Below are 19,892 nucleotides of genomic sequence, written 5' to 3'. Positions count from 1 at the left end.
GGGTTGCGCATGTGTGGGGCGGGTCTATCAAAAGAAGGTCCAGATTCTATAGAGACAGAGCGCAACGCATCATAACCTGAAAACCATGCCCACCGGGGGGAAAAAATCCATCCGTCTCCATTGACTTTGTATTGCGAGAGGCTCCCTCCTTGTCGTTTCTGGCTTATAACAAAAAACTGAATAATGCCTAAAAGCTGCTGTGTGACAAAGTGTACAGCCAACAAGGCAAAAAAACCCAGAAATAAGTTTCTATAAGCTGTCGACCCCAAAAAAACGAGCGTTAAAGACACAAAAGTGGAAACAGACAACTTTTCATAGTAATACTATTAGTAGAACAGCGCCCACTAGAGGCAAACATAGTCGGCGATCCACTTTTTTTCTCCTTAAGGGCTGGGTTTTATGGCTCGACAGCTTATAAAAACGTATTTTTCTGGGTTTTTTGGCTTGTTAGCTGTACATCTTGTCACACAGCAGCTTTTAGGCATTATTCTGTTTTTTGTTATAAGCCAGAAATGACAAGGAAGTGGCCTCTCGCAATACAAAGTCAATGGAGACGGTTGGATTGTTTTCCCACCCGGTGGGCGTGGTTTTCAAATCAGCATAACTGCGCTCTGTCTCTAGTGGGGAAGGGGCGTGTTTGTTTAGGTGATTTCAAATGTCAACATTGGCTTCCAGAGATCATGCACCCCGCCTTTAATGTATTCTCAAAAACTACATCACACACTTACTATACTGAAATGCATTCCACATATAGATGTGGTTTAGGAAACAGTGGGTTTTATTTGTACTGTTCAGACGACCTATTTGAAAAAAAATTTAATTTTTAGTTTTTTGCACATCTGAACAATGTCTCAGAGTTGGAAATAAAATCCGCCATTGACAAAATGCCAGAAAGTTGCTCTAGCAACTGGAAAGCATGTGAGGGAAAGGCCGAGTCTTGGGAACATTAAAAATCAATCAGTACAAAGAACACTTGGCTCCCATATCACATTAAAAGCTTGTATTTTTTCCACGCTACAATATTCTCCAATTGCTTTGGTTCAGATCCCCCTGTGTTTATGGGTTGCTTGGCTTTGAGATTGATTATAAATGTGTAATTCCTATCCACGGGCCTCGATGATACCGAACCATTAAAGGATATAACTATTGCTCTGATTCCTTCGGTGCGGTGTTCCTTATGCATAAAAACGGCAGGTGGTGAATCAGACACTTCCCAAAGTCAGCACGGAGGACAGCTCCTTCATGCATAATGGATTTCAAGCTTCTAGTTGTTCCTTTTCCACTCCATCTAAATAATCATGATGAAGCGGATAGTTTCGCTTCATTGTTCTCATTGGTCGGCCTGAGCGCCAGCTGAGTGTGTAATCACAGTAGCATGGATCGGTCTGGCTTCAAGCTTGACTGCACCGTGTCACGTTTATAATCGCATATAAACACACGCACGCACACACACACACACTCATGTTATTGCTATGATCATGCAATAGTAGAAACAACAGCACCAATGTTTAAGATCAAACACTGAGCAAAATTAAATCAAAGTTTCAAACTTCAAATGTCAAAGTCAATTCGTGCCATAATGGCAGTATTAAAAATAGATTTGAGAAATCAATAGGCTATTCATACTAAAATTTAAAAAGTAACGAGAAGAAAAGGTGAATATCAACTGCTGTGTCTGAAATCGCCTACTTTTATACTATACAATAGGTGAAAATTAGTATGTAAGGCAAGTATTATGTCCGAATTCATGACTCTAAAATTTAAAAATGTGCATTCAATGTACACTTTATTATCCTGTGAGGCTACGTGAGCCACCAAATTTCAAAAATGTATATAAAAACAGCAAATCTATGAACTGGGTGGCTCTTTAAGTGATTTAGGTACCAAGAAAGATCAATTGACTACTTCACTTTCACTTTTCATATTGCATCCACACAAGCTATATATAAATGCTACATTTTGCAAACATGCTACATTTTGCAAACATGCTACATCCAATCTTAAAAGAGTGCATATTTGCTTTACTTGGACAACTAATAATAAGATTAGTTAGAATACCCATGCCGACCCTGTTGTGTGGTGTTCCTAGCTCAACTTGTAGAGTATTGCGTTAGCACTACAAAAGGTTCTTTGATTGATTCCACTGAATACAAAGGTCCCTAGCTGTCACTGGGGAGTTTTGTTTTAAAAAGAACACATTTGTACCAAAATAGTTCATTCTAGGACTCAAAGGTACATACCTCAGAGGTACATATTGGTACCAATGACTGCAAAGTAGTACCTCAAAAGTACATATTAGTACCTCAGAGGTATATATTGGTACATGAGTCCATATTATGACCTCAAAAGTACATATTAGTGCCTCAGAGGTACATATTGGTAGCAATAAGTGCATATTTGTACCTCAAAAATACACATTAGTATCAGAGGTACATATTGGTACCAATGAGTGAAAAGTAGTACCTCAAAAGTACATACTGGTACCAATAAGTGCATAGTAGTACCTCAAAAGTACATATTGGTCCTTCAGAGGCAAATATTGCTTATTAGTACCTCAAAAGTACACATTACTACCTCAGAGGTACATACCCTACTGAAAAATCCAGCTAGGACCAGCATAAGCTGGTGAGCTGGTTTTAGCTTGTCTCCCAGCTTGGTTTTAGCTGGTATTGCTGGTGTAGCAAGCTGGTCTAGCTGTGTTTTGGTCACTTTTTAAGCTGGTCTAGCTGGACTTAGCTGGTCATGCTGGAAGACCAGCTGATCCACCAGCTTGACCAGCTTTGCCAGGCTGGGAGGACCAGCTTTGCCAGGCTGGGAGGACCAGCTTAGACCAGCTACTGCCACTTTAAACCAGCTAAAACCAGCTACCAGCCCATGCTGGTCTTTGCTGGATTTTTCAGCAGGGTATTGGTACCAATGAGTGCAAAGTAGTACCTCAAAAGTACATATTATACCCTCAGAGGTAAATATTGCATATTAGTACCTCAGAGGAATATATTGGTACCAATAAGTGTACATTAGTACCTCAAAAGTTTACATTTGCACATCAGAGGTAGATATTGCACATTAGTACCTCAGAGGTATATATTGGTACCAATAAGTGTACATTAGTACTTCAAAAGTTCATATTTGTACCTTAGAGGTACATATTGGTACCAACAAGTGCATATTAGTACCTCAGAGGTACATATTGGTACCAATGAGTGCAAAGTAGTACCTCAAAAGTACATATTAGTACCTCACAGTTACATGTTGGTACCAATGGGTGCAAAGTAGTACCTCAAAAGTATATATTAGTACCTCAGATGTATATTGGTACCAATAACAATAAGTCTTTATTAGTACCTCAGAGGTACATATTGGTACCAACGAGTGCATATTAGTACCTCAAAAGTCCATATTAGTACCTCAGAGGTACGTATTGGTACCAATGATTGCAAAGTAGTACCTCAAATGTACATATTAGTACCTCAGAGGTACATATTGGTACCAACGAGTGCATATTAGTACCTCAGAGGTACATGTTGGTACCAATGGGTGCAAAGTAGTACCTCAAATGTATATATTAGTACCTCACAGTTACATGTTGGTACCAATGGGTGCAAAGTAGTACCTCAAAAGTATATATTAGTACCTCAGATGTATATTGGTACCAATAGCAATAAGTCTTTATTAGTACCTCAGAGGTACATATTGGTACCAACGAGTGCATATTAGTACCTCAGAGGTACATGTTGGTACCAATGGGTGCAAAGTAGTACCTCAAATGTATATATTAGTACCTCAGAGGTACATGTTGGTACCAATGGGTGCAACGTAGTACCTCAAAAGTACATATTAGTACCTCAGAGGTATATATTGGTACCAATAGCAATAAGTGTTTATTAGTACCTCCGAGGTATATATTGGTACCAATGAGTGCATATTAGTGCCTCCGAGGTATATATTGGTACCAATGAGTGTATATTAGTACTTTAAAAGTACAAATTAGTACCTCAGAGCTACATATTGGTACCAATGACTGCAAATAAGTACCTCAAAAGTACATATTAGTACCTCAGAGGTATAGATTGGTACCAATGAGTGTATATTAGTACTTCAAAAGTACATATTAGTACCTCAGAGGAATATATTGGTACCAATGAGTGTATATTAGTACCTCAAAAGTACATATTAGTACCTCATAGGTATATATTGGTACCAATGAGTGTATATTAGTACCTCAAAAGTTCATAGTAGTACCTAAATTGTACATATTAGCACCGTTTTTTACAGTGTACTGATAAAAACTATACCTCAAATGCACTTTAAGTTGCATTGGATAAAAGTGTTCGCCAAATTCATAAAAAAATGAACATTTCCAAAAGCAGCATCATTTATCATGTCAGGCCTGTTTTAGTTTTATTATTATTTAGTCATCTCAAAACTGCAAAATGCAGCAATGGACACCATCTATTTATATCACAGATCACTAGTTTCAGAAGCAAATCTGATATCGCTTAACATTCCATAATGGCAAAAATGAAGTCATGCTTTTACTCGATTATTGCAATCTGCTTCGATCACACTGTCAACCCCCTTGACAAAATGTGTGGAATACAGCAGCTCAGCAAAAAGGAAAAGTTGATTATTAGTCTTGTGCTGCAGAGGGAACCTTTGTAGGCTATTATCTTACTGTATTACTGATATTGATCTTTTAAAAGCCAAGGATTTGATGGGGAAATTTCAGCTGCTTATCTTTCTCTGGTTTAGGAAAACAACGGGGTAGGGGACCTCCCGATGTGCCCCTGCCCAAATTACATTATAAATGCCTACATTTCAGCCACTGTTCATTTTTTAATACATTGTTATTTCGAAGACAAAATGGTAAAGCATACTAATTGATCACATTAATCATTTACAAGCAAACAAGAATTAAGAAGAGTAAAAATCTCCACTGGTTACCTTAAAGAAATAGTATACCCAAAAATATAAAAAACTGTTACATCAATTACTCAACCTCCAATTCCAAACTTCTGTTGAACTCAAAAGGATAAATTTAGCAGAATGTACAAGCTTCTTAAAAAATCAATGGTGTGGGCAAAGAGACGTCAGGCTCCAATAAAATCCTCATAGTAGTCTGTATGATTTGTGCACTGTATTCTTTAGTTTCTAAAGATATATGACAGCTTTGTTTGAAGAAACTGAAATTTAAATCAATATTTACTGAAAATCGATCTTGACAGCCATGGTCCATGCTTCCATTGTATGGGAAAAAGAGCAGTCTGGATTTTCTGCTATAAATAACTCAATTTGCATGCTGCAGAAAACTAAATCAGGTTTCAAAATATATGCGGGTGACTAAACAATGACACAATATTACTTTCTGAGGGAACCACTTTTTCACCATCTGTCCCTAAAAATTTAAAGGTGCACTATGCAGGATTTCAGTTAGCATTTGTGAACACAACATTTAAACTTGTCTCTTCATCTTGAGCTGATTACTGCCTAGAAGTGCACAAAGAACATATTTAGCTAATATGTATATGCAAACTTTCAGCAATTAATTTAAAGTTACAAACACAACTGTACAAAACTACAACTATCTATGAGTCTCTGACAATAGTTTGGTTTGGTCCCACCATTGTAACCGATGAGGCTGGCAAGTTAAGGGCTTATAGTTGTGCGCAGTTCCTACGCCGTAGCCTCGATGCCTTGGCTACGCGTCAGTTTTCATATAACTTATCATATAACTTCTTCGTCACCATCCACATGTAGACCGCTGGTAGGCAGTATCCACATGTAACCCACAGTAGCACTGCAACAGCCGAAGAAGGCGGCGTTTTGCGCGTTGCAATGTTCGTCTGTTATAGGACAACTGATAAACAAGCAGATACTGATTAGCGACTTGCTCTACATTTATTTAAAATTAACAGCAAGACAACTAGCAGTGAATGTGCTTTCACCGGGATCGAAGCATCTCCCTCTAACCCGTCGTTTAAAACAATTGACCCTTTGCAGGGAGCTTGATTGACAGGTGATCTGACCAATCATACTTCTTCGCCATTCAAAGCATGTCAGGGAAGTTAGTAGATTAACATTGGAGGATTTGAACTTGAAAAGCGGAGTGTACTGACGCCTTTCTGCGGTTAAAACAACATTCCTTCTTATGATCATTCATGTTTATTGATGCTATAAATTACTTAGAAAGAAGAGATGATTTGAAAGGTGAGACTTAACCTGTACCCTGGTACTAGGAACCTGGTCTGTACTGTGTGTCAGTGCGTTGTCAGTGTCCTCTCTGCTCCGCAATGTATTTTTCACTGCGTGAGAACATGGTGGGGCGTGAGAGCGGTGTATCTTTTTGGACATAGCGACAGTAACTAAGGGGGTCGGGTCTTTGCGAACGGTCAATTGACCTGATATATTCTCTATGTTCATGAGTCTTCTGCACATCTCACTTATGCTGTTTTCCAAAGAATCAATTACAGTTGGAAACGACGCAGACCATTAATAACACAGACTGTTAACAATTGTTTTTAATCAGTATTTAAACATTCTCTATAATAATAAATGTTTTAAAAATTATGTTTTAATAACACTTTTTTGGCGGTTAATGACGATGTTCAACTATAACCTCACGGTTATATAATAACCGTCACACCCCTAGTTGACGCGTCAAGCACGAGTGATTTCAATGTTAAGTCAATGCGAAAACGTGTTGACACGGGTCTGGAGGTCTCGCGGCGCGAATGAGGCGTTTGGCGCGGTAGACGGGATTCCACCTCCTTTGCTGGTCTAGTTCGTGCAAATGGTGCGAATTGAGCGTTGCCATGGGAAACGCGCGAGATGAAAAATGTGAAATGTTAACTAATCAGAAGCTTGCTCTAGTAGTGACGTGATTACAGGAAACGAGCAGAGTTGCAGAAGCCCCTCCCATAATGTGAATTTCTGCATGAATGTCTCGATGATTAGAATTTCACACGCAAATAAAGCGAGTAAACTCAAAATGTTCAAATATTTTTAATGATATTCGGGTCGCGGTCGATCAGGTTGCTTGAAATAAAGATTCCAATTAACACGTTTTAAACAATTCTATTTTTAGGAAGCGGGTCGGGTATAGTTCTTTTTTTTTGGTCCGAGTCGCGAGCAGGTTAGTTGAAAACGTCGGTCGGGTGTGGGTGACGCAAGGTATTCTATGAAGCTGGCGACGATCTTAGTTTCAGCACAGATAGTGAGAAGCTCCCTGATCTCTGCATTATTCGAGTTTGCACACATCTCTGTGAATGTTGATCTGTATTTTCTCCTGTGTCAAAGAGCTGAAAGGTGACTTGTTAAATTATGACACGCCCCTTAAGCCATTGTTTCCGCAATTTCTTTACACCTTACATTAAAAAAAATATTGGATAAAATTTTTTTTGGATAGCACTGGGAAGCACTACTGTAGCTTCGTGTGGATGTGGCATTAAATTGAAAACTCAAGAGTCAATTCTGCAGACCTCAAGGGTTATTTTACTAGTAGTAGGACTTAGCGTATACATGAAGGGTTGGTTTCCCGGACAGAGTTTAGATTAAGCCAGCACTAGGCCTTATTTATATTAGGACAATGAAGTTGTTTTTAAAAACACCCTACAAAAACACATTGCTACTGTGCATCTTGTAACAAAACAGTGACACTGATATTTTTAAAAATAGGTCAGTGCAAGCCATTTTTAGTTGAGACAACTCAAACATGCATTTTAATCTTAAGCCTTGTCTGCAAAACTGCACCAAAGAGTTTTTGACATACCTGTACATTACAAGCTAGGCAACAACACATACCTGTGCAACTGAACACAAGGAAAATGAAAACCAACTTCACATTGCTTTGTTTTTACAACGAATCTTGTCTGCCTCACGTTTTGATTTGCTATACAGTATTTGCAAAGTTTTCTCCATTTTCGTAGCTGCTGTATATCAGATCACTTCATTCACCTGCAGGTCGTTATTGGCTGGGGCTACACACCCACTGGCCAAAGGCAACATACCGAGCACCCCAAAACAATAAAAAAAAAATACAGGCAGAGGACACAACCACCACACTGCACTGACTGCAGACACAAACACCACCACACGACGCCAGCGGATCATAATGATTGACAGGTTTATTTTCATATCAATCTATACTTATTTCTCTATTTTTGTAAAATCCTGAATAGTTGACATGAGACAACATGTTTTACAGTCTGCTCTCGAATAATAGACACAGAATCTGTAAACAAATCTAAAGGTAGGGGTGTGGGGGGATACTTATTGTATGAATGACATAATATACAATTTCAGTCAATAGGCCATTAATTGTTGCTTTCATGAAATAATAATTTTTGAAAAACTTCGATAAAGCAAAGAGTTCCTGTAGCTCAGCTGGTAAGAGATTGCGTTAGCAGCGCATAGGCAATAGGTTCGAATCCCGGAGTAAACGCACATTACTGATAAAATGTATAGGTTGCATAAGTCGCTTTATAATAAAAGCGTCTGTGAAATGCATAAATGTAAATGAAAGGAATCGTAGCCTTGGCTCTGTAGGCGATGATTACAAATTGTTTTCAATTAATAGAACCCGGACTGGCAGATATACAGACAGCAGAATAAATGCGTTGCTTGCCATTGATCGGAGGCGTGACTCTAGGCAGGTGGCAGATGTTGTTGCTGGATTATATCCGCCCTTGTGCAAATAGGATGATGATGTGACGGGTACGAGCCGAAGCTAACGGGCAAATACAAAGCCATTGGATGGACACCTGAGGACGACGCGTATAGCCATCTAATCCCAGCACGCGCATCCCAGGCGAGACTCAGATCAACCCAAATCTGTTTCACAACAGTCACCCAATCTTAACCTGTCACACAGTTTACAAACGACTAAATGTGTTTATATTGTATATAAAAAATAGTCTTTGTGATTTTAGAGCGCACTCGCATTGTAAATGTATTGAACTGCGTGTGTAGTTTAAGCAGCAAACTTTCTCTATTTTGTCGGTAAAATCACAAACAGTCTTTTTTAAACAACACGCTTAATGATACAGACTGTTTTATGATTAGTTAATAAAAAACAAAATCCGTTATAAACACATCCCGGTGAAGATAAACGCGCGCCCGGATCTATTGTTAAATCTGGTCGCCACATGCCAGAATAAGCCGTTTGCCACAATCCCCTCAACCCGCAAGAGTATTTCAGTCTGATGATTCAATCTTACCCAAAAGATGATCCGACACAGAAACAAACGCAACTATTTCCTCATAACGCGCAGCCGCGTTTATAGTGCGGCGATATTTGGACGTTACCTGTATATTGTATATAGCGTACTTACCGAAACCTGCTTTGATTATCCGGCTTCTGCGCTCTTAAATAAACGTCTCGTAACTCTCCGTGCCCGACGGTTTGGTGAAAGGACTGTGGGTGGACACTTTAGCGCTTTATTTTCTCAGAGTCGCTCACTTTAGGTGGCAGTTAAAGCCCTGCTGTGATCCACTGATATGCCGGCAGGTGTGACGGTGTTGTGGCACGCGGGCTGATTTACTACCGCTTTATCTAACGGGACCGAGCTTCTTAACGTGGCCTGTATGCGTAGCTGGCCACCGGAGATATATCAATATCACATGGATAAAATTAACAACTTTACTTACGTGTATTACCATGTAATTAAGTACTGATCAAAATGAATCACCACCACATTAAAAATATAGCAAGTATACTACTGTAGTATACTAAACTGTAGTCACATTCTACTACTGTACTGTAGCCTATTTTTAAACCTTGCCATAGCAAATATTTAAAATCCTTACAGTAGCCTATTTACAGTTTATCAGTTCACTACAGAATATACTACTACATTAACAAAGTGCTGTACCTACTGTAAAATAGTATATTACAATATACTACCGGTTGCTTGCTATCGTAAATATTAAAGTAATCTACAGTACTAGTTTATTAACTTACTATAGCCTAGTCAATAATAAAGACTACTGTGGTATACATAATCAAACTGAAGTAATTGGTAACCTATAATATAGTATGCAATAGGGGTCTACAACATTTTTTTGAGCAAGGGCTACCACAATGGGTAAAACAATCTGGAGGGCTACTTTTTGATATAGACTACTCAAACTTTGTTTTATTTGTTGATTTCATTTTAATTTACTAATTGAATTTAGTTTTACTTGATGTGTTTTAATATTGTTTACCAAGCCAAGCTAATATAAAAATATGTAATAAATAAATATTACAATTGAGACCAAAAATAGAATGCACTTTTGGCCACCATGTTGGCGACCCCTGGTATACAACAATTTACTAGTTACTGTAGTATATATTAAAGGAGTAGTCCGTTTTCTTGAAAAAAAAATCCAGATAATTTACTCACCACCATGTCATCCAAAATGTTGATATCTTTCTTTGTTCAGTCGAGAAGAAGTTGTGTTTTTTGAGGAGGGCATTCCAGGATTTTTCTCATTTTAATGGACTTTAAATGGACCCCAACCATTAACAGCTTTAATGCAGTTTAAAATTGCAGTTTCGATGCAGTTTCAAAGGACTCTAAATGATCTTAAACGAGGCATACAGGTCTTATCTAGCGAAACGATTGTCATTTTGGCAAGAAAAATAAAAAACATGCACTTTTAACAAGAAATTGTGGTTTGAAAGTGCATATTTTTTATTTTTCTTGCCGAAAATGGCAATCGTTTCGCTAGATAAGACCCTTATGCCTCGTTTGGGATCGTTTAGAGTCCTTTGAAACTCTGTTGAAACTGCAATTTTAAACTGCATTAAAACTGTTAAGTATTGGGGTCCATCAAAGTCCATTAAAATGAGAAAAATCCATGAATGCTTTCCTCAAAAAACAGAATTTCTTCTCGACTGAACAAAGAAAGACATCAACATTTTGGATGACATGGTGGTTAGTAATGAAAATGGACTAATCCTTTAAAGTATACTACAATATTTACAGTTTATTATTTTACTGCTGTTAATACTATGACAGTACTGTAGTATACATGAAAGTGTAGTAGCCTGCCTTATTATTATAATATACTACACTCAAAATATTGGTGCTAAATAGAACTAAAAGCTCGTAATCATAGGGGAACAATTTTTTGTGCTATATAGCTATAAAGCACCTATGAAGAACCATCTGGGGGTGATATAGCACCATAAAGCACCAGATATGGTTCTACACAGGTACAACATAGGTGCTATATGGCCCTTAAAATGGTTCCCCTTATGATTACGAGCCAGTGAACTACTTTTAGTGCTATTTAGCACCGTTTGTTTTATAAGTACAACAATTCCCTTTTACTATAATAAATATTAAATGGGACATATCATGAAAATCAGACTTTTTCCATGTTTGAGTGTTATATTGAGTCCAGTGCTTCCATCAACCTAGAAAATGTGAAAAAGAACAACCCAGTAACTTAGTTTTGATAAACAATTCTTGACAAGTTTGTGAAAAAATAGCTCCTCTTGCATGTCAAAAGGGGATCTTTTTATAATAATACTGCCCCTTAATCTGCACAATCCAACCACGTCACTGCCATTAAGAGCAGAGAGAAAGAGAGGAAAACAATCATTGACAGCCAAATTAAGTTTCAGTTTCAACAAACCACCATCATGGCAATCAGTGTTTGCATTTCATTAGCTCATTTGCATTTAAAATGACACCTACAAATTTGTGTACACCTACAAAGTGGCAGTTTTAACATGCTATAATAAATTATCTGTGGGGTATTTTGAGCTAAAACTTCACATATGAACTCTAGGGACACCAAAGATTTACTTATAAGTCTTAAAAAATGTCCCCTTTAAAGTAAGCTACAGTATTACTAGAGTACTGTAGGAGCTATTATCAAAGTGTAGTAGTTACTATAAAATACTACAATTTTCCACAGTTTACTACAGTATATAAAGTATAGCCTACTACAGTATTTACTATAGTCTATAAGTTCACTAAAGTTAACAGTGATTAACAAATGCTGTAAAAATATATTGTTCATTGTTAATTCATGTTGGCTAATGCATTAAGTAAGGAACAATTGACGACAGGCCGTTAAATTATTTGAAATAATGCACACCCAAGGTGTACCACGTTTACCACAGACATTGCTCTGGTGGTTATTTTAAGACATTTGACAGGTCAGGTGTGTGTTTATCGGGAAATAAAATGCATACCGGTGGAACATTTCTCATAGCCCCAAGCAAGGTATAATGAATATAACCAAAACAACCGTATTGTGAAGTGCAACTAAAATATGAAATGTTATGATGAATGTATTTGATGATTCTGGATGCTGGCTAATGCAACAACCACTCACTTTTACTAATCTTATTAAATGGATATATACTTTTTATTTCTGTATTTTTAAAGTAGATCTTAAAGAAGGATATTTTAAGTAACCTATAAAGATGCTGTGTGTACACCAAACTGCTTTGAACTTGTGACATCACATGAATTTCAATGTTGTGCTGTAACGACTAAATTATTTCAAATATGCACCATCATCATGCCTTGAAAATGAACTCATATCTTAACCCGTTTTGGTCTATTTTGGTCCCTTCATGGCCTTATGAGTTTGCATTGTCCATATGCTTCTATTACTGATGGTGTTTTTACTGTGGTGTGTTTTGGTCTGCTTTAATATTTCTACGGTCCATTAAAAATAAATGAATTCAATACAATGGTCTGGAATCCCATCCTTTCAAAATGTGATTTTTCTCTTAACAAATGGTAAGATCTAAAAATAAGGTGACACGACCGGTTCAAAAAACATATTTTAAGGTCAACATGAAATCTATTTACTTTCCTGGTCTTAATGTACACAATTCATCTGTGCATGTTATTACAAAAAAAAGAAAATATTTATCTTTATAATCCTCACTGTCAAAATGCTTTGACTCTGAAATGACTTCCCTTTAAAGCGTTTCATTTTTTTCAACCTTTCTACTCCAATCACCTTGCTTCAGTTTGATATGCAAACCCCACTTTTTATAATCTAATCCAATAGTTTTTGTTTTTTACTGCTGCTGGTCAGCACACTTCACATAAAGTCAGAAAACACATCATCATGCCATTTGTAAGTCTGTAAATAAAATCCTGAAAATAATTCTGTAACGGTCTGTACTAGGCTAAGATTAATCGCGATTAATCGCATTCAAAATAAAAGTGATTTTTTGCATAATATATATATATGTGTGTGTACTGTTTGTAAGTATTATGTATTTAACCATGCACACATACATATATTAATTTCAGAATTTTTTATTTATATATATATATATTTTTTTACAATTATATATCATATAGAATATATAAAAAAATATAAATAAATATATACACACATGTAAATGTTTCTTAAATGCATACATGAATGTGTGTGTATTTATATAATAATTACACACCGCACACACTCATATATTATGCAAATTAAAAAAAAACTTTTATTTTGTATGTGATTAATCGTGATTAATCTTTGCCCAGCAACACAAAAAAATACAAAAATACTGTTAAACATGATTTCTCATGAAAATGTATTTCATATGATGTCTTATGAATTTGTACTGGACCCCATGTATTTGCGTGGTGGCTGTCTGTTAAATTCGAAGATCACCGACGCTTCAGATGGGCCGGTCAATCATTATTTTGTGTCCAATAAACTGTATGCCTTTAAGCTATGGGCTTTTATTAGACATTCACCCGAATGGAAGAATATAACATTTGCCCCTTCAGGGCATTTAAACGCACCCTGATTCAGTTTAGTGACTGAATGTATTTCAGCTTTGAACTTCTGCATTTTAGGCCAGCTTGCACATTCTATATTCTTCTAGTTATATAATAAAAATGATCACAGGTGGTCTCCAGTGACTGAGTTTGCAAAGAGTAATGTTAGGGAAGTCCCTTAGCTTACTTTGCTCAACACTGCCTTATAGTGGCTGCTGTATTATATGCCATTGACTATCTGTGTTTACGATCTTATGTATGTCATATGAGACTGACTGGCTTCATTAGAATTCTCATTCAAGGTAAAAATAGTAAAGCCTGTAAACTTCTGACGCTCCCTGAGAAGGGGCCTACATCAAACCCAGTTCCTTTTATACTATTTTTATATAATTTTTTTGTATATTCCACACTAAAATATATTGTTTTTTAATACAAATCTAGTCTCTGAAATTGCTTGGTGATTCTGCATTAAACACAAGTGGAAATCAAAGCTATTTAGAGAATTTCAAAAATCACTCAGGGTTTTAGATAACAACGTGAATCACAATGCATAGGCCCACGTTTTGCAGTGATATTGACGGCAAAACTTGAGCTCTAGAATGCATACGGTGAGCAGAAGATAAAGTTGCAACCCAAAATTCTCCCAGGAGTCAATCTGTCTCGCCCAGCAGTAAAAATGCCACTGAATACCGGGAGCCCCAGAGGGGTGCGCCATACGTTTTAAATAAGTCAAGATATTTTCCTTAACAATCATGAACACGAGCCAAAAGCCTTGCACTTAAAAATAAAATGATTGAGGATAAAAAAACAGCCTGCTGCCTCAGGCTAATGCCTTCCTGATTTCACATACATTTTTGAACATTTTAATATTTTTATTCAACCCTGCCTATGAAGTCTATTAGGAGCATCAAATTTAGATTTTATTTACTAAATTTAATTTAATTTTATTCTTTGACATCACATCATCTTATACTCAGTAATTATTAAGGATATCAAGGTTATATACTATATATTTACATTAGGATTATTTTATGTAGTAACTAGCAAAAACAGCTAAATGTAAATAGCAAAAAAAAAATTACTATAAGCTGGGTTTTCACAGTAAGGGTCACATATCAAACAACAACAAAAAAAAATGTCCCTGTACCACAAAACCATCATAAGGGTCAGACAAGATTTTGAAATTGGGATTTATACATCATTTGAAGGCTAAATAGATAAGCTTTCTATTGATGTATGATTGTTTGGGTAGGGCAATGTAGGGCAGAGAGACAACTATTTGAAAATCTGTAATCTGAGGATGCAAAAAATATATACAGTGGCAAGAAAAAGTATGTGAACCTTTTGCGATTTCATTTTTTTATAAATGTGTCATAAAATGTGATCTGATCTTCATCTAAGTCGAGGGTATTGACAAACATAATGTGTCTAAAAATAAACACAAACAAATTCGGATTTTTCATGTCTTTATTGAGAACAACCAAAAAACCTCATAGTGCTTGCGAAAAAAGTATGTGAACCCTTGAGTTAAAAACCTAAAAAAAAGCTAATTGATTCAGGTTTTAGTTAAGATTACACATTTGGAGGTATAGACTACAGCTGCGTTGACTGATAAAAAACCCTCAAACTTTTGGAGTTTGCTCTGCACAAGAAGAACACGCTTACCACACCTCGCCAAAAAGACCTTTCAGAGGAGCTACAATAAAGAATTGTTGCTTTACATAAAGCTGGAAAGGATTAAACAATTATTTCAAAGACTTCACCAGTCTACAGTTCGGCAAACAATCTACAAATGGAGACGCTTTGGGACTGTTGCTACTCTACCAAGAAGTGGGTACCCAGTCAAAATAACACCAATGCACAATGAAGACTCATCAATGAGGTAAAGAAACAACCCCAAATGACAGCCAAAGATTTGAAGGCATCAATGGAGCTTGCAAACATCTCGGTTCATGAGTCTATAATACATAAAACACTGAACAAGCAGGGTATCCACGGCAGGACACCACGAAGAAAGCCAATGCTTACTAAAAAGAACATTGTTGCACGCCTGAAGTTTGCAAAAGAGCATACTGACACTCCACAGCGGTAATGGCAAAACGTTTTGTGGACTGATGAAACTAAGATTGAATCATTTGGAAAAAACACACAACGCTACATTTGGGATAGAAAGGGCACGGCGTATCATCATGAAAACATGGCCTGGCCAGCTTGCAATCATTGAGGGGAAGATGAATTCCCAAGTATATCAGCCAATTCTTAAGGATAATGTAAGAATGTCTGTACGTCAGCTGAAACTGTGTAGAAGGTGAGTGATGCAACAGAACAATGAACCAAAACACCAGAGCAAGTCCACAACAGAATGGCTTCAGAAAAACCAAATCCGCCCTTTTGGAGTCAGAGCCTAGACCTCAACTCAATAGAGATGCCATGGATTGACTTGAAGAAGGCCATACACATGAGACCTCCAAAGAATAAGACAGAACTAAAGCAGTTCTGATAGGAAGATTTGCAACAATTTGCAGGTCTGAACCACAGATTCAGGAAGTGCCTGGTTGAGGTTATTGCTGCCAAGGGGGGGGGGGGGAGGTGGGTGGGTAACCAGTTATTAATTCTAAGGGCCGATTCACACCGGCTGCGTGGCATATCCGTTTTCTGTGTCTGTACATACCAGAAGTGTGGCTGATGCGGCGCTGACGCGCTGCTGTTGCTATAGGTGACATATAATTTGCCTGGAAACGCTTCCAAGACGCTTGCGTGTGGTGTGAAAAATAGGCGTCGGTCCTATTCCTAGCATGCACGCGTTTTCGGCGCGGCTCGAGCCGCGCCTGAGACGTGCGTGTCATCCAGGCAGTGTGAACTGTCAAACCTGCTAACATGGGAGCCTAAATAAAAACGCACACGCCACGCAGCCGGTGTGAATCGGCCCTAAGGGTTCACTTACTTTTTCCACTGCCCTTTTGAATGTTGAATGAGTGTTCTCAATAAAGACATGAAAGATCAGAATTTTCTGTGTAATTATTTTCAGACACATTATGTTTATCAATACCCTTGACTTAGATGAAGATCAGATCACATTTGATGACAAAATGATTCAGAAAACCATGAAATTCCAAAAGGTTCACTTTGTTTTTCTTGTTTCTCGCCATGAAGTTCTTAGCAACACATATTACTTATGATAAATAAATAGGAAATTTACAATATATATATAAATATACCTATAACTTTACCTAATATCCTAAGGATTTTTTGCATATATATATATATATATATATATATATATATATATATATATATATATATATATATATATATATATATATATATATACATTTTTTTTGACCTGCATGTTGGCTATTGCTACAAATATGCGTGACTTATAAGTGGTTTTGTTGTATAAGGACACCAATATGGGAATAACGTAATATCAATGACTTTCCAAAACATCAAGAATCTACAATACATACAGCAATAAAATAAGTTTTTAATAAGAGGATATTGGTGCTCCTATCATTTAATACATTTTTTAAGAGTCTAAGTTCAGAAGTAGCACATGCACTTTAAATGGATTTGAACAGATGTGCATCTTCGATGTTTACTGTACTTGTTGTTTATTCGCTAGTTAATTGCTATTGACTCATTCGTTCCAACTTTCCCTGCCGATCGTTAACACGGTTACACAAAAGATGATAGAGAAAGAGTTGCTTGCCAGCAAAACAAGGCAAGGCCAACAACAACACGGCTAAATCTCAAACCAGTGAAACTCAACACCAGGCAGCTGCGACTATTTCCAGCTCTTAAAGACCTGTCCTATTTCCACCAGAGAGCATATATAGATCACCCAAGCTCCCTACTGAACACAACATGACAGGGAGGAAAAAAATAGATATGAATGCACTCGGGTCAGAGATTAGTTTATCAAAATGTTTTAGAATAAATGTCAACCTTGGTTAATAAGAAATGCGAGAGTATAAGAGAGAGAATATGGGGGTATAAACATGCATTCTCTGACAAGTGCATTACTCTCAATGTCAATGCTGATTTATGTTCATTTTACTCTGGGCGGGAGTGCAATAAAAAAAGAGATTATGATGTCATGCAAGAAAATGATTTAACTGAAACTCGAATTATACAACACTTAATTTAATTTAAAAAAAAAATCTCACAATTCTGTATGTATGTATAGGATGTTGATATCTAACATGTAAACAACACAAGTAAATAATGATTTCCTGTTAATAATTTCCTAAAAATACAAAGCAATAAGCAGGTTGGCTATTTATATGGTAACAGTATGTACTCTAATCTATAAGCCAATCACGTTTCCTCCTACCTGATCGACTCTTAATGATTTCTCCAAATTCATCCTCAAACCCTTCCTCCCATTGTTCATGCGGACTCCCTGCTTCAGCCATGACATCAGACCCGAACTGCAAGTAAATCTTTTAATCCTTTAGTTTTATCAGCAGAAAGGAGAACTCAAGAAACTCAAAGGCCGCACCAACGACACAAACCGGACCTTAAACACGGGGACTGGATTTTGTGAATGACACTGGGACGAGACTGTCTGTGGACTGTTATGATAGGGGGAACCAAGCTGTCAGGGTGTCCGGAGAAGGAGAGGCAGGTGGCAAATTTTACTCGCCTTAAAATAGAGTTTGTGAAGGGCCCGCTTCGTTTCACTCTCACACACACAAATGCGGTATTTTCAATGGGTAAAACATTAATTTTAAGGGAAACTGGAACAGTAAGGTTCTTCTGATATTAAAGATCTATTATGAAACCATGCCTAAAATGGTATTCCTACGGGACCTTTATTTTTATACATGTACTTACAGACACTTGATGGTTACTTAATGGATTGTCCCTATAGTGGGATTAAAACCACCAACATCTAAACCCAACATCTCCCAAGACCTTCATTAGACTGACACAAGGAAGCTTTTGTACTTTTGTGCCTTGATGCGACAAAGGGTGCCTGTTCTCATTTCTTGGTTTACATTTTTTGTTTGTTTACAAAGTTTCCTCCTACTCCTAAAATGATTTTGAATTTGTTAAAATACAAAAGCTACACACACATGCAACCACAAAAATAGACAACCCCCCAGATTATTATATTATACTGTATAGGCTTGTTTGGTGTGCCTACGCAATTTTATTTAATGCTGTATTACAACACAGTGGGTGGTCTTTTCAATATGTACAGCAAGGTGTGGACTGCTTAATATGGCCATGTTAGAGTTGCAATGTAAGACTCCCAAACCCCAGAAGGCCACATCCAGACCCAGATCTGTCAGGCCAAAAAGATGCTGTACATTTTAATGAACTGAAATATGTCGGATTTATTGAGGTAATAATGTTGCTTGCCAAGTTTTTGATAGCTATGTGAAATATATATAATGGCAGCATTTGCGGTGACACCACCAGTCGGGCATCACCCGAAAATAGAGTCTTACTTGAGATGGTAAACAGGGACATCCTGTTCCAGGCGTCATTTTAATGCATCATACAGTATGCACGCTAAAGATATCAAAACTATGAGGTATACACTATGATTATAGGTCTTCAGACAGTAGGCGACCCCGGGCCGGAATGCATGAAATACCGTTACCCCCCCACCATTCACATTATGGGCCTGTCCCATTTCTACCCCCTTAAAACTTTCACTTGGAGGGAAGTGGGGGTTAAAATTTTTCCTTATGAAATGGGACACCATTATATGGAAAGTAGCATAGCGAATGTATCGAACGTGCTCAACTACGTCATGCGCAACATTGACGCATCTACCGGTCTCGCAATGAATCCTGGGTAATATCATCTCCCACTTAATTTTAAGCCTATATTGCTCCTGACAACTTTTTGAGGGTTGATTCTAAGCGGAAAATAGCATTCCGTCTTGCTCCCTAAAGTAATGGGACGACCTACCCCTACACATGCACGCGCAAAAGCAAGGGTTAGGGCAAAAATGTAGGGAAAGGGGAGATGTTGGGACGGGCTCTTACTCTTTCCCCACCAGCTTTTAGAAAAAAGTTGCCAGTCAGCGCTAGCATTTTTCTACGATTTTCACAAAAGTTTAATGCCTTTCAGAAAATGTTCTTCTTTAAATATATAAAAATATATTAAAAACTCGTCATAGAGACAGAGCGCAACGCGTCATAA

General features: G+C 37.3%; 1 protein-coding gene across 1 annotated transcript in view; it reads right to left on the bottom strand.

Moving 5' to 3' along the window:
- dmd (dystrophin) overlaps window positions 1-18,208 on the bottom strand; it is a 164,145-nt gene extending 145,937 nt beyond the window's left edge. Inside the window, exon 1 of the mRNA XM_073866166.1 lies at window positions 18,067-18,208. Coding sequence (XP_073722267.1) covers window positions 18,067-18,148 — 82 coding nt within the window. The 5' untranslated portion in view covers window positions 18,149-18,208. The remainder of the gene's footprint in view (window positions 1-18,066) is intronic.
- Between the last annotated feature and the right edge of the window lie 1,684 nt (window positions 18,209-19,892).

The sequence above is a fragment of the Misgurnus anguillicaudatus genome, chromosome 3 (assembly GCF_027580225.2).
Source record: "Misgurnus anguillicaudatus chromosome 3, ASM2758022v2, whole genome shotgun sequence".
Lineage (NCBI taxonomy): Eukaryota > Metazoa > Chordata > Actinopteri > Cypriniformes > Cobitidae > Misgurnus > Misgurnus anguillicaudatus.
The sequence above is the reverse complement of the archived record's forward strand: the minus strand, read 5'-3'. Positions and strand labels throughout refer to the sequence as shown.